The sequence below is a fragment of the Leopardus geoffroyi genome, chromosome C1 (genome assembly GCF_018350155.1).
Source record: "Leopardus geoffroyi isolate Oge1 chromosome C1, O.geoffroyi_Oge1_pat1.0, whole genome shotgun sequence".
In the NCBI taxonomy this organism is placed as follows: domain Eukaryota; kingdom Metazoa; phylum Chordata; class Mammalia; order Carnivora; family Felidae; genus Leopardus; species Leopardus geoffroyi.
Genome location: NC_059328.1, coordinates 37,333,358 through 37,359,164, shown reverse-complemented (window position 1 = coordinate 37,359,164; position 25,807 = coordinate 37,333,358). Strand labels below are relative to the sequence as shown.

At 39.8% G+C, this 25,807-nt stretch overlaps 1 protein-coding gene across 1 annotated transcript in view; it reads right to left on the bottom strand.

Moving 5' to 3' along the window:
• Positions 1 to 1,446: 1,446 nt before the first annotated feature.
• Positions 1,447 to 25,807, bottom strand: part of LOC123597833 (cytochrome P450 4X1-like) — a 30,850-nt gene continuing 6,489 nt past the window's right edge. The window contains exons 2-12 of the mRNA XM_045477251.1: positions 23,826 to 23,967; positions 22,328 to 22,372; positions 20,588 to 20,715; positions 18,518 to 18,645; positions 18,280 to 18,434; positions 10,795 to 10,901; positions 10,023 to 10,213; positions 6,717 to 6,850; positions 4,856 to 4,920; positions 2,510 to 2,592; positions 1,447 to 1,670 (exon numbers count right to left, since the gene is read on the bottom strand). Of these exons, the coding sequence (XP_045333207.1) occupies positions 1,502 to 1,670; positions 2,510 to 2,592; positions 4,856 to 4,920; positions 6,717 to 6,850; positions 10,023 to 10,213; positions 10,795 to 10,901; positions 18,280 to 18,434; positions 18,518 to 18,645; positions 20,588 to 20,715; positions 22,328 to 22,372; positions 23,826 to 23,967 (1,347 nt within the window). The 3' untranslated portion in view covers positions 1,447 to 1,501. The remainder of the gene's footprint in view (positions 1,671 to 2,509; positions 2,593 to 4,855; positions 4,921 to 6,716; positions 6,851 to 10,022; positions 10,214 to 10,794; positions 10,902 to 18,279; positions 18,435 to 18,517; positions 18,646 to 20,587; positions 20,716 to 22,327; positions 22,373 to 23,825; positions 23,968 to 25,807) is intronic.

Genomic DNA, 25,807 nt, shown 5'->3' with positions numbered 1-25,807 from the left:
GCCCATCACCCACTTTCCCCTCCCTCCCACCCCCCATCAACCCTCAGTTTGTTCTCAGTTTTTAAGAGTCTTTTATGGTTTGCCTCCCTCCCTAACTTTTTTTTCCTTTCCCTCCCCCTCTCCCATCGTCTTTTGTTAAGTTTCTCAGGATCCACATAAGAATGAAAACCACATATGGTATCTGTCTTTCTCTGTAGACTATCTTGATAATATTCCAAATGAAGGGTTTCTTATCTAAGATTCAAATCCCAGAAACCAAAAAGAAAAGTTTATTTATCTTAATTCATGAAAATTTTGAATTTCTGTATGATAAAAGACACCATAAATGTATTGTTATAAAAATGCAAGAATGGGGAAAATTATAAAGAAAAGTTACAATCAAGGGCTATTATCCACAATGTTAAAGAACTCATACGAATCAGTAAGAAAAAGACAAACAACTCCATTGGAAAATAAGCATAGATGATGTATGAATCACAGACAAAAAAACAAAGATAATCACAAATGGCCAATAAGCATGTTTTTAAAACTATAAATAGTGTAAATATCCAATAATAAGAAAATAGTTCAATAAGTTATAGTATATCCATGTTATAAAATATTATGAATCCATTGATTAGGAATAAGATGTATTTTTTATTAAGTGAAAAAAACAAGAATAATATGGATATGATTCCATCTATGAGAATGAAATGTATACATACATATATGAAATGTATAGGAAAAACTCTGAAAGAACGCACACCAAACTATTCTGTTTTTAGGAAAACGCGTAGGAGATGTGTCAGGGTGTGGGTCAGGGCAGAGACGTGTAGCGTATGTGAAGTGGGATTTTTACTTTTTACTTTACATGCTTTTCTAGTGTTGGAAATCTTTTACTGTGAGCATTTATTCACTTATTACTTGTGAAATTCCAAAAACTATTTCTAAAAAGCAGAAAACATATGGAAGTCACCTAGCAAAATTCTTGGTATACAGCATTAATAGAAGACAGAATCAAACAGTAATGATTGGAAAATCTCCCCAAATCATACCGAAACAGATCTAAGTGACACAGGGTATCACCTGTGCACCTTTGGATAATGTGCAGTTACACAGAGACCCCCATCACACCTACCCCTAACCCTCCCACTGTACCTTGATTCTTTACCATTTTTTTGGCCCATTAGCTGTAATTTAACTTTATTTTTTTAAATGTTTATTTTGAGAGAGACAGAGAGAGGCAGAGAGAGAGAGAGAGAGAGAGAGAGAGAGAAGCTCCACACTGTTAGCATGGAAGTGGAGCCTGACCCGGGACTCAAACTCATGAATGGTGAGATCAAGCCCTGAGACAAAATCAAGAGTTGGACGCTCAACTGACTGAGCACCCAGGTGGCCCTGTAATTTAACTTTAAAATTATATATATATATATATATATACACACACACACATATACATACATATATATATATATATATATATATATATATGTATAAAACCGTTGTACCCTGGGCTGTAACATTAGGGGAGTTTCTTCAGGTGCAAGTAGACCCCATTCTTGGGTTTGAGGACAATCTGGGGCAAGAAGACAAGAGGTCTGGTGGGATCTGGAGACACCTTAAAGCGGAGCAGGATCAAGGCAATGGCCACCTTTAACTCAATCATGGCAAACTGCTGCCCAATACAGTTCCTGCAGACACAGAGGGAAAGAAAGAGATACTTGAAGAAATGGTAGTTTTTTCTGACTCTTGCATAAGATGCTAGCATAATGAATCTGATATTCACAGTAAAGCTGCATTTACACACCATATGCCACAGAAACTTTTGAACGTCTATTATTCCCTGTAAGAATGTGAACCGGGAGGCTGCAATGTGATGCCTGCCCTAAACAAGGTGGCACTTGGAATTGCTTATAGAATTGTTTCTCCTGTGAGGATATAAATGTCAAGCTGGGTGACTATAGTGGGTAACAGAGTATTGTGTCATTGACATTTGCTAATAAAGCAGAATTTAAATGTCCTCATGTGCGCGTGTGCGTGCGCGTGCGCACACACACACACACACACACACACACACACAAAGAGATAAATTTGTGAGATGGAGGATGTGGTAATAACTAGATGGGGAAGAGTCCTTTCATGATCTATACAGATATCAAATCACCATGATACACATTTTAAATATCTTACAATTTCACATGTCAGCTATACCTCAATATATTTGAAATTAAGAAAAAAGAAGAATTGTTTCTCCTGCATCAGGGGTGGGCTGCATGGCTGATGAGCAAGTTTGCATTGTGGGAGAGCTTTCTGACGCATGGCTGTATAAGATGTGATAGAGAAGGGCTTTGTCTTTTGTGAAACTAACTGGTCTTTTCAGGGGCTCAAATAGGTACCAATATCTACCTCATAATCTGGTGAGAAGATGGGGTTCCATGGAAGAATATATACACCTGAGATACCAAAGGAAGAATGCTGTTTCCAAATAAAACACTTCTGTCCATTTTCAACAACTTCAAATTGTCCTCACCTTGGTCCGGCTGAGAATGGTAAGAAGGAGTGGGGGTGTCTCTGATCAGAATTTTCCTGAGAGAATCGTGAGGGGTCAAAGACCTGAAATGACAAGGCAACCCCACCACCATCCCCAAAACACCATTAGCACATTTTTTAAGCTACTGCTTAGCACTGATCAACAGAAATCTATAATGAGCTACATATGTAATTTCTTTTCTTCTTCTTTTTTTAAGCAGGCTTCACACCCAGCATGGAGCCCAATGCAGGGCTCGAACTCATGACCCTGAGATCAAGACCTGAGCCGAGATCAAGAGTCAGACGCTTAACTGATTGAGCCACCTAGGCACCCCCACAAATGTAATTTCAAACATTCTGGTAGTCACTTTTTTAAAAGGTGGAAGTAATTTTAACAATAGAATTTATTTTGCAGAAAATATTATCATTCCAACATGTACTCAATATAAATAATTATTAAGGAAATATTTCACATTTTTGTACTATGTCTTCAAAATCCAGTGATATACACTGGGTACACATTTCCAGCACATCTCATTTCCCATTGGCTACATTTCAAATGCCCAGTAACCACATGTGACTAGTAGCTACCACATTGGACAGTGCAACTCAAGAGGTGCAGCCCTTGTCTGGCCTTTTCATTGACAAGTCTGCTACCCAGACACATAAGGAGAAAGCAGAAACACTAGGGTGTAATATTATTTTCATTCTGGAAGTAAGAATGTCCCAACCTAATTTACCCAAAGAAAATGAAAACACTAATTTGAAAAGATATATGCACCTGCTATGTGCAATAAGGCAGCATTATTTACAATAGTTAAGATGTGGAAGCAGCCTGTCCATCCACAAATGAATGGATAAAGAGGATGGGGTGGATGGGATGGAATATTACATGGCCATAAAAAGATGAGATCATGCCATTTGAGACAACATGGATATACCTAGAGGGTAGTATGCTAAGTAAAATAAGTCAGACTGAGAAAGATAAATACTATATTATTCCATTTATGGGTGGAATCTAAAAAAAAAAACGAAAAACAAGTGCATAAACAAACAAAAAGCAGAATTAGACCAAAAACACAGAGAACAAACTGATGGTTGTGGGGGAAGTTTGGACAAAATGGGTGAAGAGGAGAGGGGAGGTACAGGCTTCCAGTTACAAAATGAGTAAGTCACAGGAATAAAAGACATAGCATAAGGAACATGGTCAATAATACTGTAATAGCGATGTAATGGGACAGACGGTAGCTACACTTGTGGGGAATGCAGCATAATGTATAAACTTGTCAAATCACTAAGTTGTGCACCTGAAACTAATGTAACATTGTGTGTCAACTATACTCAAATAAAAGGGATTTGAACATTAAAAAAAAAGAATGCGCCCACTTAGAAGTCAAGCCAAAGTGCTTATGTGATCAATGATTACTGAGACATGTAGTCCACCTCCCATTACACATAAGAGATCTTAAATCCTAGCCACTTATGTGAAAGTATCTGTAGGTGTTGTGAGTGTTGAGAGTTTAAGAACGTTGAATCAAGCACTCAGGTAAGCTATATGTCTTCTTTTTGCCTCTGCGTGCAGTCTCTCCTCCCTTTCCTGCCCTGCTCTGGGCTCCAAGAAGCTGACCCACATGGTTTCTTTTGAGGTTGGCTGATAAAAGACATTGATTGGCAATCTGGAGGGTGGGCAGAGAGAGCTTTTGGGTTATTTATTCCCTGGGCCCCACCCTACCAGGCTGCCTCTGGCTGGCTGCATGCTCCACTGAAGGTCCAGCTCCTGCCCAGGACCCTTCCCAGCACAGTAATCTCTCTCCAGGCTTTGTAACCCTCTTTCCTGCCTGGCCCAGATGTGGTAAGCACTTCAGCAGTTATTTGCTCCATTCTGTTTTTCTAAAGCCTACCCATACCTTTGTAAATAGTTGCTTTGTAAAACTCTCCTCCAACTGCCCAAGTTGAGTGTGCCATTGGGTTTCTGCCAGAATCCTGATTGTTACATCCAGCCAAAAAGAGTCTGAGTTGCCTGGATGACTGCATGAGTAGTCTATACTCCTGCAGGCGTCTAGGTGAGTTCTTGATAGAGCTTGCTAAGTAAACAGCTGTGGTATAGACTGTGGGCAATTTCAAACAGATTGTGTGGCATTATATCCATATGTTCATGCAAAGCAAACATAAAGTAGGAATAGGGGAAGGGGACAGACAGCTTTCCTTTGGGGGAAAGGTTGAACATTTTCGGTCTTTAAGTTTATTTTGTTTGCCTTGAGTCATTTGCCACTTCCATGCATAGCTAACAAAAAGTGAGCTACACAGCATTAGTTCTTTGAAGGATTTATGTGTAAGACAGTCGTACCTTTGGGTTTTCCCAGATGGCAGGGTTATGATGAAGGCCCCAAATACTGAGAACCACGGTTATTCCTGTGAAAAGAAAGAAATAAAAAAGATTGCAGAAGATACAGCAAGTTGTGGGCTACTGTTACACCATTCTTCAATAAGTCTTTTCTTCTTGAAGGGAAAGAGCTAGCTCTTGGCAGAGTTCTGTGCACTGTAGCTGATGCCAGCAGTCAAGGACCCATGGGAAGATGAGGCCTGGGTGACACCTTAGATTTCAAAGCAATGACATATTTAATACATGCTTCTATCTTAAGGAGCTATTGGTATCATGTCAAAATGATATCTGTTAGTGGACTATACAGCACCCACCAGAGACAGTTTGGGTACAAAAGAACAGAATCACAATTCCATAATGCAGGTCCAGTGACAAGTTTCTGCTGGTTCTGTTCATAAGTGGAAGGGAGGAAATTTTAGCAAATATCCATGTGGTTTGGGGCTTAAAAAAAAAACACAGGGGAGAGAGATTTTGAGGATTATTTGATTACCATAAAAATTCTGGTAAATTAATTCTGGATCTGTCCACAAAGTCACAGTAAGTGACAGGCTGTTGGTGTTTGCTACAAGCAGTCTTATCAGCTTGTATCTAAGGGCAAGAATTCACAGAACACTGAAGCAGATAAGCGAAGGGTGTCTCACATGACACCCCTCTGCCTCTCACCTGCCATGCTTGGAAACCTGTGCTCTGAAGAGCACAGGGCTCCAGGCGTTGGGACTCTTGTGTGAGTTTTAGTTCTGCTCATCTGTGCTTTGGGGTCTCTGGTGGGTTTTTGGCTACACCAAAAGTATTTGAAAGTGCTTTGTAAACTGAGAAGCACCATATAAATGTCTGCTAAGATCATTTCCAAGGGGAAAAATGAGATAATGTGTTTGAAGGCTCTATGTAAACTATTAAGTGCTGTACACTTACAAGAGTGACATTATTATGATGATGAAGCCAAAGACCCACGGGGTCATCTAGATAAAGATGATGATGCTCATTTCCCACGAAGTCTCACCTGGGTCTCAAACTAAGCCAAATAAGGATAATCTTAGGAACAATGTCCTCCAATGAAAGAAACCCTGGGTTGATTTTCTGGTAATCCAGGTTCTGGGCACAGAATTTTGCTTCAAATGGTTATATACCTTTGAGAAAGTCTGGAAGCCACATTTGATCAAGGAATTTCCCACTGAATTCTTTTTTTTTTTTTTAATTTAAAAAAAAATTTTTTTTTTTCAACGTTTATTTATTTTTGGGACAGAGAGAGACAGAGCATGAACGGGGGAGGGGCAGAGAGAGAGGGAGACACAGAATCGGAAACAGGCTCCAGGCTCTGAGCCATCAGCCCAGAGCCCGACGCGGGGCTCAAACTCGCGGACCGCGAGATCGTGACCTGGCTGAAGTCGGACGCTTAACCGACTGTGCCACCCAGGCGCCCCCCCACTGAATTCTTTTTTAAATTTTTTTTTTTCAAGGTTTATTTATTTTTGGGACAGAGAGAGACAGAGCACGAATGGGGGAGGGGCAGAGAGAGAGGGAGACACAGAATCGGAAACAGGCTCCAGGCTCTGAGCCATCAGCCCAGAGCCCGACGCGGGGCTCGAACTCACAGACCGCGAGATCGTGACCTGGCTGAAGTCGGACGCTTAACCGACTGCGCACCCAGGCGCCCCCCCCCCCCCCCCCCACTGAATTCTTAATAGGCACCCAACCCTAAGCTAGACGTCCTTAGGATTGTATTTTGACTCTAACAGTTGAGAAACAAGCCAGTCTTTGTCATTGTCACTTTGTCACCCAGGATCCCATGGTCTCTAAGAACTGCTTAGGAAAAGAATACAAAGACCTGCAGGCAAGGAGCGTCCATCTGGGAAGGTAATGGGCTTGCTGAGCTCTCTGGAAATGGATGGGACTGGAGGGGCCAGTCGGAGTGACTCCTTGATGCACATTGTAGTGTATGACATCTCACCCAGTTGGTCCCTGTGAGGACAAGGAAGGGTAGGGAACTCAGACTCCATATCCTGTTTATAAATATTGATGTTCTTTTCCTCTTTGGTGTTTATTCTTGGTAAATACCATCTCTAGGTTAAAGTTATTTTGCAGTTGGTTTATGTAACAGAATGTTGAGACTCTTTCTGCCTCAGGATCAGCTGAGGTTCCAGAGAAAGAGGGACCAAAAAAGTGCCAGATATCTTCATGATAAAGCAAGATGCTAATCTACGAGTAAAGGATTTGCTAGGGGAGTTTCTGAAACCAGTTTTGCAACACTTAGCTCAAGAATGTGTAAGGAATGACTAAGGACTAAAAAGAAGAGGCTGAAGAGTTTTGATAGGAAAAAAAAAACCTTTAAGGAGAATTGTTGGAATGCCAGAGTACTGTGGAGAATGGAGGAGTGCCCCCAAACCATGTTAGGCAAAGAAGCCCTCTGGGGTCACTGAGATGACCTGAAATGTGCTCCCTGGAGTTTGGGAAACAGGGCTGATAGGAAAGGCAGGGAGTGAGGGGAGGGCAACAGGGACAAGTTAGGAGTGGTCCATTGTGTTCTATGGGCCAATGAACTGGCAAGAGGGAGAGCTCTGGAACCAGCTTGAAAGGAGCTCTGAGGACAAGAATTTCCTTGCCCCATGAATCACCATGGCAAAGCTACAGTGAGGGAATCTCCAAAAAACCCAGAGATGCACCCACTGAGAACAAAAGGAAGCACTGAATAGCTACTAAGCTTAGAGGGCAAGATCACCGTATTACCACCCCTTTCTCCTTATCCTCACTTCCTCCTGGGACCAGTTATGGAAGGGCCAGAAGCAGCAGCTACTGGGTAGGGGAGGAACTGGCCAGTAAGAAGTCAACCACAACCCCCTCAGTCACCACTGGCTTCCAGACCCAAAGAAATGCTGATCTGGGATGGAGGGAGATGGTCCCAGTGGATGCGAATTTACACTTTGTATTATTCCACTGGACCAGACAGCTTAATTACTGAATGAGACTACTCTTGTGAATTAAATGGATGGGAACTCTCTGAGATCCGGGTTAGATTTCACTCTGGAGATGAAAAGAACTTGCCCTATACAAGTATCAGAGGGAGAAGAATAAAGTTTTTTACTTGTATCCTAGATAGTCAGCTAGTCATAAAATGACTGCATATATTCAGTCTATTTGTTTTATTGTATTTCTGTTTGCTTTTCTAATTACTTATTTTGAATGCAGGCTTTGGCCATTCGGTGGTGTGAAATTTTATTTTTTTTGTTAAAAGTTTTTTCAATGTTTACTTATTTTTGAGAGACAGAGAGAGACAGAGTGTGAGTAAGGAAGGGGCAGAGAGAGAGGGGGACACAGAATTCAAAGCAGGCTCCAGGCTCTGAGCTGTCAGCACAGAGCCTGAAGTGGGGCTCGAACCCACAAAACCATGAGATTATGACCTGGGCCGAAGTTGGATGCCCAACCGACTGAGCCACCCAGGTGCCCCGTGAAATTTTAATTTTGAACTCTTTCCTCCTCAAGCCCAGAATAAAAAGAGTAATTCTGCTTAGTCTGGCACTTTGCATATTTAAGAAACACAATGTTGTCCATCTTAGCCCTGGTGCAAGAAGAAGAGAGGAATTTTAACCCAATGCAGAAATGGCTGATGAGGAGCCAAATGGAGACATTGAATAACTTCCCAGCTTTTTTGGAAATTGCTCTTTGCAGTGTGGTTTTACTATCTGTCTAAAAGAACTATAAATTTCCAGAATGCTATGGAAAAATTTCACTAAATGTAAGTATAAGGTCATATTATGGAATAAAAACATATCTTATTGTTTATAAAATTATTTTCATTTCTCTCATTAAAATGAAAGTTAACAGATCCTTTGGATTTTTTCTTCTCACCTGGCAAAAATTTCTTTATTGTTTTCACATTTCACATAGGCCAAACAAGAATAAGGAAGGTGAATATTTGGGTTGGATATATATATATATATACATATATATCCACCCTAAACAGGTTATCCGATTAATGTTAATGCATGAGTAAAAAATGATTAATCAATACTATATTTTGTGCTATACAAATTAAACCTTTAATTTATGGTAGGAAATATTATTTCCTTATAAAAAGTAAGACCTCTACTACATCTATATAAATTCAAATTGTCCCTTACAAATGTTCTGAGCTGACCTTTGCATTTGAAATACGGTGTTTTCCCCGTAGTCATGAGGTCAGGTGGCCCTTAGTATTTCTATCTTTCTGTCCCTTTGACCAGCAAAACAAGGATAAGTGAAATATCTAACTGGGTAAAGAATGTGGTTTATATTGGAGACGTGTTTGTTTTTCTATCAGAGATTATGTCTGAGGGGAAAATCCATAACATGGGCATCATTAACAGCAAGATAAGCTCAAAGTCTTGCACAATGGTGTTGAAGTTTTCTACCTGGCTGATTCCTACCCATCCTAAAAGAGGCAGCTAGCATGTCAGATCTCCCAGGAAGTCCTCTGGAGTCCCCTATACCAGGTTAGGTGCCTGTCTTCTAAGTCTCTGTAGTAACCTGCACATCTCTCTCTCTAGCTACCCTTACCAGGTTATATGGCAATTATTTGTATGGAGGTCTGTTTCCTGTACCAGGTGTGAGCCCAATCAAACCTTGGACATTTTTTAAGTACCTCAGTATTTAAAATGTCGTAAGTCCATAATCCGCAGACTCAACTAAAGTGTGTATCATTTGGTACTATGTTCAAAGTCCAAAGCCAGTCCTGAGGAGTGAACAAAGAAATGGGAGACAATGACTACAATGAGGCTGAAATGATATGGATATGCACTCAGGTATCGGAAGTGGAACCCCACTTAAGCCCTACCATTTAAGCTCTAAATGCAAGTCTAGGGATCAAGCCCCATTTTCAGTGCACTGGAGCCTAGGTGAAAGAAAGAAATGAGACATTACACACCACTGATTAGAAAAACAACAAAACAGATAAGTTGTGGATGAGTGAACTTCTTTAGCAGAAGATAAAGGGATAATTTTGGTTCCTTTAGAAAAAGAGCAGAATAGTAGTGTGCTTATTCTGTTTCTACAGGCACATATCTTAAAGCAATAACAGTCACCAAGATACCACAGGTAAAAATAAAGCAAAACCCAAGGAGGGGAACCAGGATGAAATGTTTAGGAATGCAGATCTTACCAGGTGATAGAAGACCCGTCCCCCAGGATGCCCCTGATCTCCTCCCGACATCTCTCCTGGTGCTCAGGGTTCAGAGCCAGGTGGTAGAGGAGCCAGGAAATGCCCCCTGCCATGGTGTCTTGCCCTGCCAACATGAATGTGTTCACCTCGGACTGTAGGTCAGTATCTGAGAAGTTGTTGTCATTTTCAGCCTGAAAGGTAAAACAGAACTGTTTTTATGCAACGGGTAAAATAGAGAAATTTTTATGCAATGTCAATTTACAGATCTTTGGAGCCCCAATCAAGATAATGGTTTTAGGGAAATAAATTAGAGTTTCAAATGAGAGTTTCAATTTTAATTTAGTTCATCAAATACATAATAGAGGCCATACTTTGACCAGAGCATAAAGGAGAACCAATGTTAGACAAGGAAAGCAGACTTTGCAAAGAGTTCTTCCAATCATCCTACCAGATTCATTCAGACTTCCCAGCACCTCATCATCATCATTTTACCAGCTTACGCTGTGACTCTTTCCCCATGTTTCCCTAAACTATCATGTATCTTTGCAATAATCACCAAATCCTGTCAAATTAGTAAAAAATTTGGCCTTACCTAATTCCTTCTAGTGACAGAATTATAGATTTCTGTCTTGATTTCAAACTGTATGGAGCCAACCATCAAAAGTGTTGTTAAATTTAGTTGATCAATGTTGCTTTTGTCTATCCTCCTCCTCAATCATCCAGCTACCCACACAATTAACTATATGAGCAGCCTCAGACATTTGAGACTTACCTGGGCAGAAAGGATAATATCCAGAAAATCCTGGTACTTCCGCTTCTGAGTGTTACCATACTTCCTCTCATTCTTGAGCAATTTTTTTCTATCCTGGATTATCCTTTCTGGGATAGAATAACAATTTCTGATTACCAACAACATATATATGTATATATATGTGTATATATATATATATATATATATACATATATACATATATATATATATATATATATATATATATATAAAACAAACCCATGGGCAACATCTAAAAAAAGGTAAAAACAGGTATAATTTATATGCTAAGAGAGGAGAAAAATGGAATCATATAAAATGCTCAATTAAAACCAGAGAAAGCAGAAAAAGAGTGAAAGACAAAAAAAGGCAATGAACAGTAAGAAGTAACAAATATGGTCGCTATTAATCGAAATATATCAAAAATCACATTAAGCATCAATGGTATAAATACAACAATTAAAAGACAGAGACTTCTGAATGGATGAAAAAAACCCAAGCTATATGTCATCTACAAGAAACCCACTTTAAATACATAAAGATATGTATAGATTAAAAGTAAAGGAGTAGAGAAAGATATGCCATGCTAACTAACAAAGAGAAAGTTGGAGTAACTATATTAATTTCAGCAGAACAGATTTCCAAGCAAGTAAAATTAGTAGGGAAAAAATTAATAGGGATTAAAATGGTATTATATAATGATAAGGGGGTCAATTCTCCAAGAATAAAACAATCTTTTGTGTGAATGCACCTAACAACAGAGTGTCAAAACATGTAAGGCAAAAAACAACAGGACTCCAAGGAGAAATAGATGAATCTACTCTTATAGTTGGAGACTTCAACACTTCCCTGTCAGTAATGGACAGATCCAGCAGGCAGAAAACCAGCAAGGATGTAGTTGAACTGAACAATATCATCAATCAACTGGATCTATTTGACCCCTATAGAATACATCATCCAACAACAGCAGAATACACCTCCTTTTCAAGCTCACAGAGAACATTCACTAAAATAGACCACATTTGGGCCATAAAACACAAATTTTAAAAGAACATAAATCATATAAAGTATGCTCTCAGACCACAATGGAATAGAAATCAATAACAGAAAGATAGTTTGAAAACTCCAAAATAGTTGGAGAGTAAACCACACTTTTCTAAATAACACATGGGCCAAAGAAATCTCAAGGGAAATTTTAAAAATATTTTGAACTAAATGAAAATTAAAAATACAGCTAATAAAATTTGTGGAACACAGTGAAAGCAATACTTAGAGGGAAATTTGTAGCATTGAGTGGATATATTAGAAAAGAAGAAAAATCTAAAATCCTAATCTAATCTTTGACCTCAGGAAACTGTAAAGAGAACCCATTAAATCCATAGTGGAAGAAGTGAAATAATAAAAATTAGAGCAGAAAGCAGTGAAATTGAAAATAAGAAATCAAGGGAAAAAAAAATCAATGAACCCAAAAGTTGATTCTTTTTTTTTTTTTTTTTTTTAAATTTTTTTTTTTCAACGTTTATTTATTTTTGGGACAGAGAGAGACAGAGCATGAACGGGGGAGGGGCAGAGAGAGAGGGAGACACAGAATCTGAAACAAGCTCCAGGCTCTGAGCCTTCAGCCCAGAGCCCGACGCGGGGCTCGAACCCACGGACTGCGAGATCGTGACCTGGCTGAAGTCGGACGCCCAACCGACTGCGCCACCCAGGCGCCCCAAAAGTTGATTCTTTGAAAAGATCTGTAAAATTGATAAATCTCTAGCCAGGTTAATTAAGAAAAAAAGAGAGAAGATAAAAATTACTAATATCAGGAATAAAAAGGGAACATCACTATTGATTCTATGAGCATTAAAAAGATAATAAAGGAATATTATGAACAAATATATGCCCATAAATCTGATAACCTAGGTGAAATGGACCAAATTCTTGAAAGACACGGTCTATCAACATTCATCCAGAGAAACAGATAATCTGAATAGACCTATATATATTAAATAAATTAAATCAATAATAATGACCTTCCAAAAACAGGTCTAGATGATTTCAGTGGTTTATTCTTTCAAACATTTGAGAAAGAAATCACATCAATTCTTTACAATATATTCCAGAAAATAGCAGAGGGAATATTCCCTAATCTATTTTATGAGGCCAGACATTATCCTAATACCCAAACCAGACAAAGACATTACAAGAAAGGACAACTACAAACCAAATATCTCTCATGAAATAAATGCTAAAATCCTCAATACAATATTAGCAAAAAGAATCCAACAATGCACAAAAGGAATTATACACCATTACCAAGTAGGATTTATTCCAGATATGCAAATCTGGTTCAACATCAAAAAATCAATTAATGTAATCTATCGCATCAATAAGTTAAAGAAGAAAAATCATCTGGCCATATTAAAAGACACAGAAAAAAAGTTCTAACACAATCTAACACCCATTCACAATTAAGAAAAAAAATCCCTCAGGAAACTAGGAATAGAGGGGGATACATATCATAACACATGTGTCAAAACCCATAGAGTGTACAATATAAATAATGAATCCTAAAGTAAACTATGGACTTTAGTTAATAATGTGTCAATATTGGCTCAATTGTAACAAATGTACCTCACTAAAGCAAGATGTGATGAGGAGAAACTGCGTAAGAAGGTGGAGGTGAGAAAGTATATGGGAACTGTCTACACTTTCTACTTAATTTTTCTGTATACTTAAAACTGTCTAAAAATAGTTTGTTAATTAAAAAAAATACTACAAAATCTCTTTAAATGAATCAGTGTGATTCCAGTACGTGAATAAATAGACAGATGAATGGAACAGAAAAAAAAGTCCAGAAATAGGTTCAAGTACATATGTCAATTTAGTATATAAAAATGGTTATCTCAATTACTGGAACAGATGGAACTTTTAAATTAAATTAAATTAAATTTTTAAATGAAGTATAATTAACATACAGCATTATATTCATTTCAGGTGTACAGTGTAATGATTCAACAATTCTATATATTACTCTATGTTCATCATGTTAAGTATACTCTTAATCCTCTTTATCTATTTCACTCATCCCCCTACCCACCTGCCCTCTGCACCACCAATTTGTTTTTGTTTGTTTCTTTTTTCTTTCTTCATTTTGTTTCTTAAATGAAAAAATATGAGTGAGATTGAATGGTATTTGTCTTTCTCTATCTGACTTATTTCACTTAGCATAATATAATACCCTCTAGGTCCATCCATGTTGTTGCAAATGGCAAGATCGCATTCTTTTTTATGGCTGAGTAACATACCATTGCATAGATATACCACCTTTTTAATAAATGGTGATGAGACAACTGGATAACCATTTGGAAAAGTTAGGTCAACACTTCGCACCATGCATAAGAATAAACCCTAAATGAATCAGAGATCTAACTGCAAGAACAAAACCACACAAGCACTAGAAGAAAAACATGGATGAATGTCTCTACAATTTGGGTATAGGGCAGTGGTTCTCAGGTGGAGATAATTTTGACCCCAGGGGACATTCATCAATGTGTGTAGACATTTTCAGTTGCCACCACTGTCAGAGTCCTACTGGCATTGAGTGGATAGATGTCAGGGATGGAACTAAACATCCTACAATGCACAGGACACCTCCCCACATAACAAAGACTTATCCAAACCAAAATGTCATTAGAGCAAGGGTTGAAATACCCTAGAATAGGGGATGGCTACTGTCTACTACTTAAAATCCAGATGTAATAAAAATAATTGATATGTCATCTGCAAATATCTTCTCCTATTCTGTCAGTTGCCTTTTAGTTTTGTTGATTGTTCCCTTTGCTGTGCAGAAGCTTTTTATCTTGACAAGGCACGAATGGTTTATTTTTGTTTTTATTTCCCTTGCCTCTGGAGACATGTTAAGTAAGAAGTTGCTGTGGCTTAGGTCAAAGAGGTCATTACCTGTTTTCTCTCGTAGAATTTTGATGGTTTCCTGTCTCACATTTAGGTCTTTCATTCATTTTGAATATATTTTTGTGTATGATGTAAGAAAGTGGTCCAGGTTCACTCTTCTGCATGTTGCTGTCAGTTCTCCTAGCACCAATTGCTAAAGAGACTGTCTTTATTCCATTAGATACTCTTTCCTGCTTTGTCAAAGATTAGCTGGCTATATAGTTGTGGGTCCATTTCTAGGTTCTCTATTGTATTCCATTGATCTATGTGTTTTTGCACCAATACCATACTATCTTGATGATTACAGCTTTGTAATACAGGTTAAAGTCTGGGATTGTGATGCCTCCAGCTTTGGGTTTTTTCCAATGGATAAAGCATTAATATCCAAAATCTATAAAGAACTTACCAAACTCAACACCCAAACAACAAATAATCCAGTGGAGAAATGGACAGAAGACATAAACAGACACTTTTCCAAAGAAGACATCCATGTGGGAAACAGACACATCAAAAGGTGCTCAACATCACTCAAACACAAATCTAAACCATAATGAAATACCACCTCACACTGGTCAGATGGCTAAAATTAACAACACAGGAAACAACAGATGTTGGTGGGGATGTGGAGAAAGAGGAACCCTTTTGCATTGTTGGTGGGAATGCAAACTGGTACAGCCACTCTGGAAAACAGTATGGAGTTTCCTCAAAAAATTAAAAATAGAATTACTCTACTCTATGACCCAGCAATCGCACTACTAGGAATTTCTGCAAAGGTTACAAAAATGCTGATTTAAAGGGGCACATGCACCCCAATGCTTATAGCAGCGCTATCAACAACAGCCAAATTATGGAAAGAGCTCAAATGTCCATTAACTGATAAATGGATAAAGAAGATGTGGTATATATACAATGGAATATTACTTGGTGATGAAAAAGAAATGAAATCATGCCATTTGCAACAACATGGATGGAACCGAAGGGTGTTGTGCTAAGCAAAATAAGACAGACGCCATAAGATTTACTCATATGTGGAATTTGAGAAATTCAACAGATGAACATAGAGGAAGGGAAGGAAAAAATAAGATAAAAACGAGGAGGAAGGCAAACCATAAGAGACTCTTAAATACAGAGAACAAACTGAGGATTGCTAGAGGGGGGTGGGGGGGGCTGGGTTAAATGGGTGATAGGCATTAAGAAGGGCACTTTTTGTTTTTTTGTTTTTTAAAAAATTTTTTTTTCAACGTTTATTTATTTTTTGGGACAGAGAGAGACAGAGTATGAACGGGGGAGGGGCAGAGAGAGAGGGAGACACAGAATCGGAAACAGGCTCCAGGCTCTGAGCCATCAGCCCAGAGCCTGACGCGGGGCTCGAACTCACGGACCGCGAGATCGTGACCTGGCTGAAGTCGGACGTTTAACCGACTGCGCCACCCAGGCGCCCCAAGAAGGGCACTTTTTGGGATGAGCAGTGGGTGTCATATGTAAGAGATGAATCACTGGGTTCTAATCCTGAAGCTAAGACTACACTGTATGTTAACTAACTTGAAAATACATTTTAAAAAATAATAAAAAAAATGAAAAGGAACAAATGATATTGGTAAATTTGACTAAATAAATATAAAACTTTTGAAAAGGTTTTATTTTGAATAAATTTAGCATTTATTTTTCCCTAGTATTTGCATTTTGTTTTCTCATCATAATTATGTAATATAAAGAAATAGTAAAGAGTTCTTTCAATAACCCTTTGTAGACGCCCCAGATTCACTCTAGTGAGCCATACAAATATTAGCATTTTCTGTGTGGGCCATGATGTGAACCGGTTTGGAATTACTGCTATATAACGCCCATCTTTTTTTTTTTTTTTCAATATATGAAATTTATTGTCAAATTGGTTTCCATACAACACCCAGTGCTCATCCCAAAATGTACCCTCCTCAATACCCGTCACCCACCCTCCCCTCCCTCCCACCCCCCCATCAACCCTCAGTTTGTTCTCAGTTTTTAAGAGTCTCTTATGCTTTGGCTCTCTCCCACTCTAACCTCTTTTTTTTTCCCTTCCCCTCCCCCATGGGTTTCTGTTAAGTTTCTCAGGATCCACATAAGAGTGAAAACATATGGTATCTGTCTTTCTCTGGATGGCTTATTTCACTTAGCATCACACTCTCCAGTTCCATCCACGTTGCTACAAAGGGCCATATTTCATTCTTTTTCATTGCCACGTAGTACTCCATTGTGTATATAAACCACAATTTCTTTGTCCATTCATCAGTTGATGGACATTTAGGCTCTTTCCATAATTTGCATAATGCCCATCTGTATCTTAAATCGTTAACCTAACCTGCTTCTGACTGTCCTCCTTATACACTACATTCATGTGTGTTTATGGGTGCCTGACTGCACCTGTGCCTGTGTGGGTGTGTCTTGCAAATTTCCTTGAGGCAAATATATTTGCTAAAGTAACTGTATTTTATGATTAACATTTATTCAGTACCAGGCACTTTCCCAAGCGCTTTATGTATATTAACATAGTGAATCATCACCACAAACCTGGGAGATAGGTTCCTTTTTGTCCCCATTTTACAGCTGACATTGAGACAAAGCAGTGAGTAACTTGCCCGAAGTCATAGCTGAGGAAGGATTCATTAACTGCTTTATAAATATTCTCTATTCGGGTGTTGATGAAAAGTAATGTTGAATTGCTTAAAGAGCTTAATCTATTTCAACTTTTATGTTTATGTTTTGCCAAAACTATTTTTGAACTGAGCTTCTTTTATTTTTTTATTGTGGTAAGAACACTTAACCGGAGATCTACCCACTTAACAAGTTTTTACATGCCCAGTACAGCACTGTTAACTGTAGGCAGATCTCTAGAACTTGTTCATTTTGTGTAACTGAAACTTTCTACCTACTGAACAACTCCCCGTCCCCCCTCCTTTTGAATGCGCGTCCGTGTGCTCTCTGTTCTCATATTCATTCCCATGTTGCATGAATGCTTTTAGTTTGTTGTTATTCCTTCGCGACTACTGCAAACACTGTGTAAAAAGCCATATGCCCTTGTGTGCTTTGAGATATTAAATGACCCTTGTTATATTTGTATTAATAACAATTGGAAATATTTTTTTAATTTATTTTTAGAGACAGAGAGAGACAGAGCACAAGTTGGGGGAGGGGCAGAGAGAGAAGGAGACACAGAATCTGAAGCAGACTCCAGGTTCTGAGCCATCAGCACAGAGCCCGATGTGGGGCTCGAACTCACAAACCATGAGATCAGGACCTGAGCTGAAGTCGGATGCTTAACCAACTGAGCCACCCAGGTGCCCCAACAATTGGAAATAATAATAAACATGATATAATACGTAGAAAACTTCTGAAGTAGTAGAGAACTACTACTATGGATCTAGCACACTCTTCTAAAGGAGCACTGTCCATGTAAAAGCTCTGTTAAGAACAAGAATTTTTTTTTTTTTCACACCGAGGCCTATTCTTCTAGACAGGCACAGTACAATGATGACGGTGTATGGACTTAGGCAATCCAAACACAAGCAATACCTGTGTACTGATGTAGAATTTTGACCATCTCCTGTAAGCGGTGGCCCTGAGGGCTGAATTTGAAAATTATGTCAAGGTGATGTAAGAAATTGTATAAGCGGTGAAACATGATTTTGCTGGCTTCAAATGTCGCTTTAACATAAAGATCATGGGTGCTAGAAGAGAAAGTGGGGACAATATGTCAATGCATGACTTAGATAATGACGAACAAGTGTCTTTTTGCTTTTCTGTCACTGACCTGCTTGTCTGGCAGTTGGTCTCCTGGCTCAAAACACACTTCATAAGTATGTCCAGGGTCATCAAGGTGATGTGCTCAAAGACCTCCACAATTGTGTCCTGGGGGCCACAGATCTTCTCCCATTTACCCTGGCACAGGAGGTCAAGACCAACAGCATCATCAAACTGCCTTTACCTGAAAGCTCCTCCCTGACCCTGCCCTTAGGCTGTAAGGTAGACAATCCAGACCTAGGAGGAGCCATAGGTTGTATATGTAAATAAGCCAAGTGCTTACTTGGCATGAGGAAGGGAAAGCCGCACCTAGCTGAGTGAGAAAGAGCACGGAGCAAGCCGGGTATCTTGTAAATGGCTGAGTTAAGTATTTTTGGCCTTTCAGTCATTACCATAACTCTGCTTTACAACAGATCAGAGTTCCAGTAAAACAGACAATCTCTGATACAAGACCTCTAATTACAAGGGGTCTCCCCAGAGCTTCCTCCATCTTCAGCCCCCAAATTGCTAGACACCCTACCCCATCACTACTGCCAACCACCATAGCTACACTTAAAATAAACTTGGAACATTGGAAGAAGCCTTTTCAATTCAGAAGTGGGGGACAGAGAGAAACCATGGGTAGGAGCAGCTTCCAGCTGACCCCCTGCCAAGCGCTGTTTGTGCCCAATTTACTTCTCCCCTCCAGGTGACCTGCTCACACTACCTGAAATGTTCCCTGTTGAAAATGAATATGTCATGATAAGCATTCTTTGTGTTAAACACAAAGAAATCTAAGTGTGTAAAGTCAGATCAACCTATTGAGCACCTAATGCCATAGGTAGGGGCTGGTACACATTTGGAGGCAGATATTTTTTTTAAAGCTTTTATCCCAATGTCCATTGTTTATTCAATTGCTTTCATCTTGAATAATGTAAGTTTTACTGTGTAAAAAAAGTAAATTTAGGAGAAATGGGGAAGCTCAAGCTGGAAGCACTAGGGCACAGTTCAGCAGAGGGGAAAGCTATGAGTGGAGTCTCAGGCTCAAGTGGGGCTGAGAAACGAGGAAGACACAAGTGGTTTACTGAAACAGAGATAAACTCAGTACCACCACTGGCTAATTTGTAATTGTGTACAAAGCAGCATGGCACCAGAATGGAAGGAGACTGCTCCTTCTCTCTCCAGCCTGTACGTGAGGCTTTCTGCCAAGAGTGGGCCATGGGTATTTTCACCTTAACTCAGGTTAAATCCACTTCTGTGAGAACTCAGCCAATTGGTTGGTAACAGTGGTTCTCTCCTGGGCAAAGGGATGGGTTTGCAAATGAAAGTGGAGGGAAACTTTGGCTTCATTGGTGGAGTTTGAAGTGTTTATCATGAAACTTGTATTAATGAATTACTTGTCTCATTTTTAAACAATCACAATTTAAAAATTAAAAATATACCACAAACCAGTGGAGTTTTAGAAGGGAACTCATTTATAAATCAAGGACCACCCTTAGGAATATTCCTCTGCCAACATCCTCCTGCCCCTTTGAAAAGGCACAAGTCAGCTCCAAATGATCCACTACTATCTACAAGAGGAAACTCACACCCTGTGGCTTTAACGTAGACACTTATCTTTTGCTAGGTTCTTTGTGACCATCAGGCAAATTCGCTCTAACTTCCATACCTTTGCTTATGCTAACTCACTCTGCCTAGAATTCACTCATCTGTATTATCCACATAAGCAAGTCCGGCTCATATTTGCTGGTAAAAATGAGTCTCCTCTGAATCTGAAGCTACTAGAGCTATTCCTCATTTCCTCACCTGTCAGTTACAGCACTGACCATCTGAATCTCACTACTTGGTACTTGGTTTACTGCCATAGGGTCTCAAAATATACCTGAGTTAGATGACCAGAACTTCATCATTTTTTGTCACCCAAACAAAGAATGATAGCAAAGGCTTACATGGACACCTATTGCTCAGTTGGTAAATGTACACTGGTCAATTTCTAAGGGCCATCCCCCTTTGAATTTTACTACCCATCACACATGTCTAATTCATTCCCTGTTGGAAACATTCTGCAACATACCAGAGAACTTTTTGTCCCTTCACTTACCAGCATTGTGTTCACTGAATGGGCCATCACCTCAACATATGATTTCAAGATGTTAAAATTGAACCCAGGAGTTAGTAGGTGACGGTGCTGGAACCATTTGGGTCCTTCTAGACTCACTAGTCCTTTTCCTTGAGAAAGAAAGGGGACAAAACCTCATGCCATTTTATTAGATGAGATGAGGAAGGAGAGGTGAGGAACAGAGACATCAGGGAGTGAGCATGACACACAGGTAGTCATAATAGAGTGGAAATCAGAGTAGTGTTTATATATTTTGATGGAAGTGAGATTTGTTGCTTAATCTGGGATGGATGTATTTAACATTGTGAGGAAGACCCCAGGGTTTGAAACCTGATGAGAATGCTGATCCTGAAGTCACCAGTCACTACCTATGTCAAAACTGAGTAAGTCACCTAATCTTCCTGAGGCTTGGTTTACTCAATGATAAAGTGCGATAATAAACATCTACCTCACTTGTTGCTGTGAAGATTAAATGAAAGCACATACATGAAGCACCTAGCCTGGTCTCTAGCTCACAGTAGAAACATAACAAATATTCATCTCCTTTTGACTCCAAACCAATCCATAAACTACATTGCGAACACAAAATTTATAAGGAACTAGACGTAAGTGTCCACTCTGTCCCCAGATATCTCCTCTTTGGGCCTTAGTTGGTGATTCACACTTATAAATGATATGGAGTGCAAACACTCATCAAGATCAGTGCTTTACAGTCTTTGGTTGCAAGAAAGGTCATTAAAGATTTGGCTTTAGGGGCGCCTGGGTGGCGCAGTCGGTTGAGCGTCCGACTTCAGCCAGGTCACGATCTCGCGGTCCGTGAGTTCGAGCCCCGCGTCGGGCTCTGGGCGATGGCTCAGAGCCTGGAGCCTGTTTCCGATTCTGTGTCTCCCTCTCTCTCTGCCCCTCCCCCGTTAATGCTCTCTCTCTCTGTCCCAAAAATAAATAAACGTTGAAAAAAAAAAAATAAAGATTTGGCTTTAAAATGACTTTAACATTTATTAATAAGTAACTTCCATCATTCATTGGGTGCTTACAACATGTCAGGCTTGAGATGTATGGTCTGGTGCTGGTACCATGCCAGCCACTACAGTAAGTGCTGAAAATACGTGTTTCATTTAATCCCCACAATGGCCTAGAGATGTAACTCTCATCAGAAGATTTCCCCAGAATCACATGCAACTAGCTAGTGGGAGGCAGTATTCAAATCCAAGTAGCTCTGAACCCCAAATAAACAGTTTTTTCATGTAATTCCTTCTTTGTCTAACATGAATACCAATTACATGACCAGAAGGCCTAATTCATCTGCTCATGGAATACTACCAAACTATACTTCAGAGCAAAACTGTACTGGTTTGCATATGGAAATATATGGACTCCAAAAAGAAAGTGGAAGATCCAAGAAAACAAGAGAAAAGAAAGGACAAAATAAAGAATACAGATGTGTGGCTGCAGTTTTAAAGACAGAGATGGGACAGATTCACACACATGCTGCCTTGAGAGTGAGACTTTGGAGAGAGAAATGGATGAGGAGGGTTCTTAGAAAGTTGTGCTGGGTTGATCTTAGCACTCCCTCTTGATTTTTCCCCTAGATAACTTGCAGCATAGATCGTCCATCCTCTTAATTGTTTTGAGCATTCTGACTTGTTTCTTTGGAATGCTTTACTATACCAAGGGGACCTCAAGCGAGAGAGTGAATCACCTGTCTCTCTGGCACATACATACCAAGACATGGAATCAAGAACTTGTACAGGTACTTGGACTTGGGATCTGTAGAGTCAAGCAGAGGAAACAAACAACAGCATTAGAGGAAAATTACCAAAGTTGGTGAAGGTTCTCTTCATTTGTCTGTGCTAACCACAAATAGCAAGAAGGAGCCCAGGCATGGCATGGCAAACCATGGCATGCCCAGGCAAACCATAAGTTTGGTTAAGGAGCCAGAGAACAATAAACCCCAGGAGGCAGACAGGTACACAAACCCAGATTCTTCCCTTGCTTATACTTTCTCCTATAGAAACAGATTGCCCAAGGGTGACCAAGTTTCCAGAACAGGATTTGGGACAATATATTATATCCTTCTTGGAAAGTAGATTAGCGTTTACAGCAGGAGCTGGCAGACCACAGAGAGTGGGGATCAAATGCCTCTGGGGGTTCTCATGACCTCTAATGTGAAAGTGTTTTACAGCTCTTGTCCTTTAAGAAGTGAGCAGGAAACAAATCAGGGCTGGGGGATTGGGAAAAATGGAGACTTTCAGGGAAAGGCTGTTTTCTTTTATTAGGTTTTACTAAAAGTAATGGAGACAATGGACAGAGAAGAAAGATTAGAATGTAAGATCTTAGTTTTACAAAGATGATGGAGCAAAACCTGGACATTTTTTTTTTTTAAGTAGGCTTCACGCCCAACGTGGAGACCAGCGTGGGGCTTCGTCGGACACTTAACCGACTGAGCCACCCAGGTGCTCCCAAACTGGACGTTTTAATTTTGTGCGATGAGATAATCTGCCACAGACGTCTTTGAAAAGGCTTGGATGGGGGAGTTAGATGACTCGCGTTCCAAAAGGGAACAGAGTTGAGAAATATGAAAAAAACAAAAATATCTGGGCTGCAGCCAAGAGGTTATACTGGTAAATTAATGATCTAGCACCCAGGTTCAGGTACGAAACCAGCAGAGGCAGAGCTACTTCTGAATTCCCCTGAAGACTCATGCGCAAGTAAGGGGCTGGGGGATGGGGAGTATTACTGACATCACAAAACCGAGACGTAAAGGAAGCCCTTGGTGATCTGGTGGTGCCAGCGGGGCTTTATGTTACACCCTAAAGGGTTCATGGGAGTCTTAGCCTGACAAGGGACTTGGGGGACGTGGGAATCCCTTTCAGCATTGCTCAGAAACTCTCTTGGCTTTCTCCAGGCCAGGCCTCTCTTGCTTTGTTTTAACCCCAGTATAGTTAACATATAGTGTTATATTAGTTTCAGGTGTAAATGTAGTGATTCAACACTTCCATACATCACTCAGTACTTACCACAAGTGCGCTCCTTAATCCCCATCACATATTTCACCCTCCGCCCCCTGCCGCCTGACTCTGGTAACCGTCAGTTTGTCTCCAGGTCTCTTAATAAAGGCCTGATATTAATCTTTGCTTCAGGATTCCTTTAGAATCCTGCCTGTGAGTTGTGCATATCCCTCCTAGGAGGATAGGTTCCCAAGATTCATCCCTTTTCTTACCTGTTCTGCTCAGAAATGCCTTTGCATAGTCTGGGTCATAGATATAGAAGAATACTTGAAAGGGCCCAACCCAGCAAGGAAAGGCACGAGGGTATTTTCCAACAAGCTCCTCAAGTTTCTCCATTTCACCATCCTGAAGTAGCTGCAGTGAAAAATGAGTGAAGGAAGTTAAAGAAGCCAGCCAATCTGGACTCATCCCCTCCTACAGATGTGATCCGAATCTAGGGCCCGGATAAGGTAGCACAGACATGCTCTCCTCAGCATTTCTAAGCTTGGAGTATAATTTTCTAACCAATATCAGTGTATTTAACTTCCCCATCTAAATGCATGTTGAATCCCCAGAATAAATCTCTGTCAATTGACATCTACCATGAGCCATTTTCCCAACTGAGAGGGTGAAGCGAGCTGAGTCTGCCTCACCTGCTAAAGTCACACACTTTTTAGGAGTGGACTCTGGAAGCTGAAAGTTTTTTTCCTATGTGGGAAGCTAACTGGTAGTAGATTGAACATGACCCACAATCTAGCTCACCATTCCCTCTTCCTTTTATCCTCTCTGATTATTACTAATTGAGGAATGATCCTTTTTGGGAATTCATAGTTCAAGCTTCTCCCCAAAAACCCGCCCACTCCATCTACAAAGAAAACCCTGTTCTTTTCCCTTACTACCATCAGAGATGAACTTTTGCCTTGATAAGCAGGTTACTAATGGCTCATTTATTATTATTATTTTGTATTTATTTAAATCCAAGTTAGTCAACATATAGTGTAGTATTGGTTTCAGGAGTAGAATTCAGTGGTTCATCACTTACATGTAACACCCAGAACTCATCCCAGCAAGTGTCCTTCTTAATGCCCATCACCCATTTAGCCCACACTCCCCACCTGCCTCCCCTCCAGTAACCCTCAGTTTGTTCTCTATATTTAGGAATCTCTTATGGTTTGCCTCCCTCCTTATTTTTATCTTATTTTTTCTTCCCTTCCCCTATGTTCATCTGTTGTATTTCTTAAATTCCACATATGAGTAAAGTCATATGATATTTGTCTTTCTCTGACTGACTTAGCATAATACACTCTAGTTCCATCCATGTTGTTGCATATGGCAAGATTTCATTCTTTTTGGTGGCCGAGTAATATTCCATTGTGTATATACACCACATCTCCTTTATCCATTCATCAATCAATGGACATTTGGGCTTTTTCCATAATTTAGCTATTGTTGATAGTGCTGCTATAAACATTGGGGTACATTTTCCCTTTAAATCAGCATCTTTGTATCCTTTGGATAGAGTCCTAGTATAGCAATTACTGGGTCATAGGGTAGTTCTATTTTAAATTTTTTGAGGAATCTCCACACTGCTTTCCAGAGTGGCTGCACCTATTTGCATCTGCACCAACAGCGCAAAAGGGTTCTTTCTCCACATCCTCACCAACATCTGTTTTTTCCCTGTGCTGTTCATTTTAGCCATTGTGACAGGTGTGAGGTGATATCTTATTGTGGTTTTTATTTGTATTTCCCTAATGATGAGTGGTGTTGAACATCTTTTCATGTGTCTGTTAGTCATCTGGATGTCTACTTTGGAAAATTGTCTGTTCATGTCTTCTACCACTAATGGCTCATTTAAATAGTTCCTCTAAATCACTGACAAGAAGATTCATTAACTTCTTGTATAAAGTGGGAGTGTGGCGGGCACCTGTATATGTGTGTCTGGGGGTGCCCAGTGATACATGATTGTGGGGGTCCTGACTTGCAAGGAAACCAAGGTTGGCAAGTTCTCCCTTATGTGACCAGTCATACAGAATTTGCTATCCTCAGAAAAGTTGGCAAACTTTGGCTCCCAATATCCTCTGTTATAAGCTAGCACCTTTTATCCCATGAAGTGTTCCCTGGAAAGTGTAGGGCCCCTAACAGATTGAGATTCTTGAACTCTACCTCCTGAAATGGTACAGACTCATTTTTCCTAACACTTCCACAACCAAGTCAG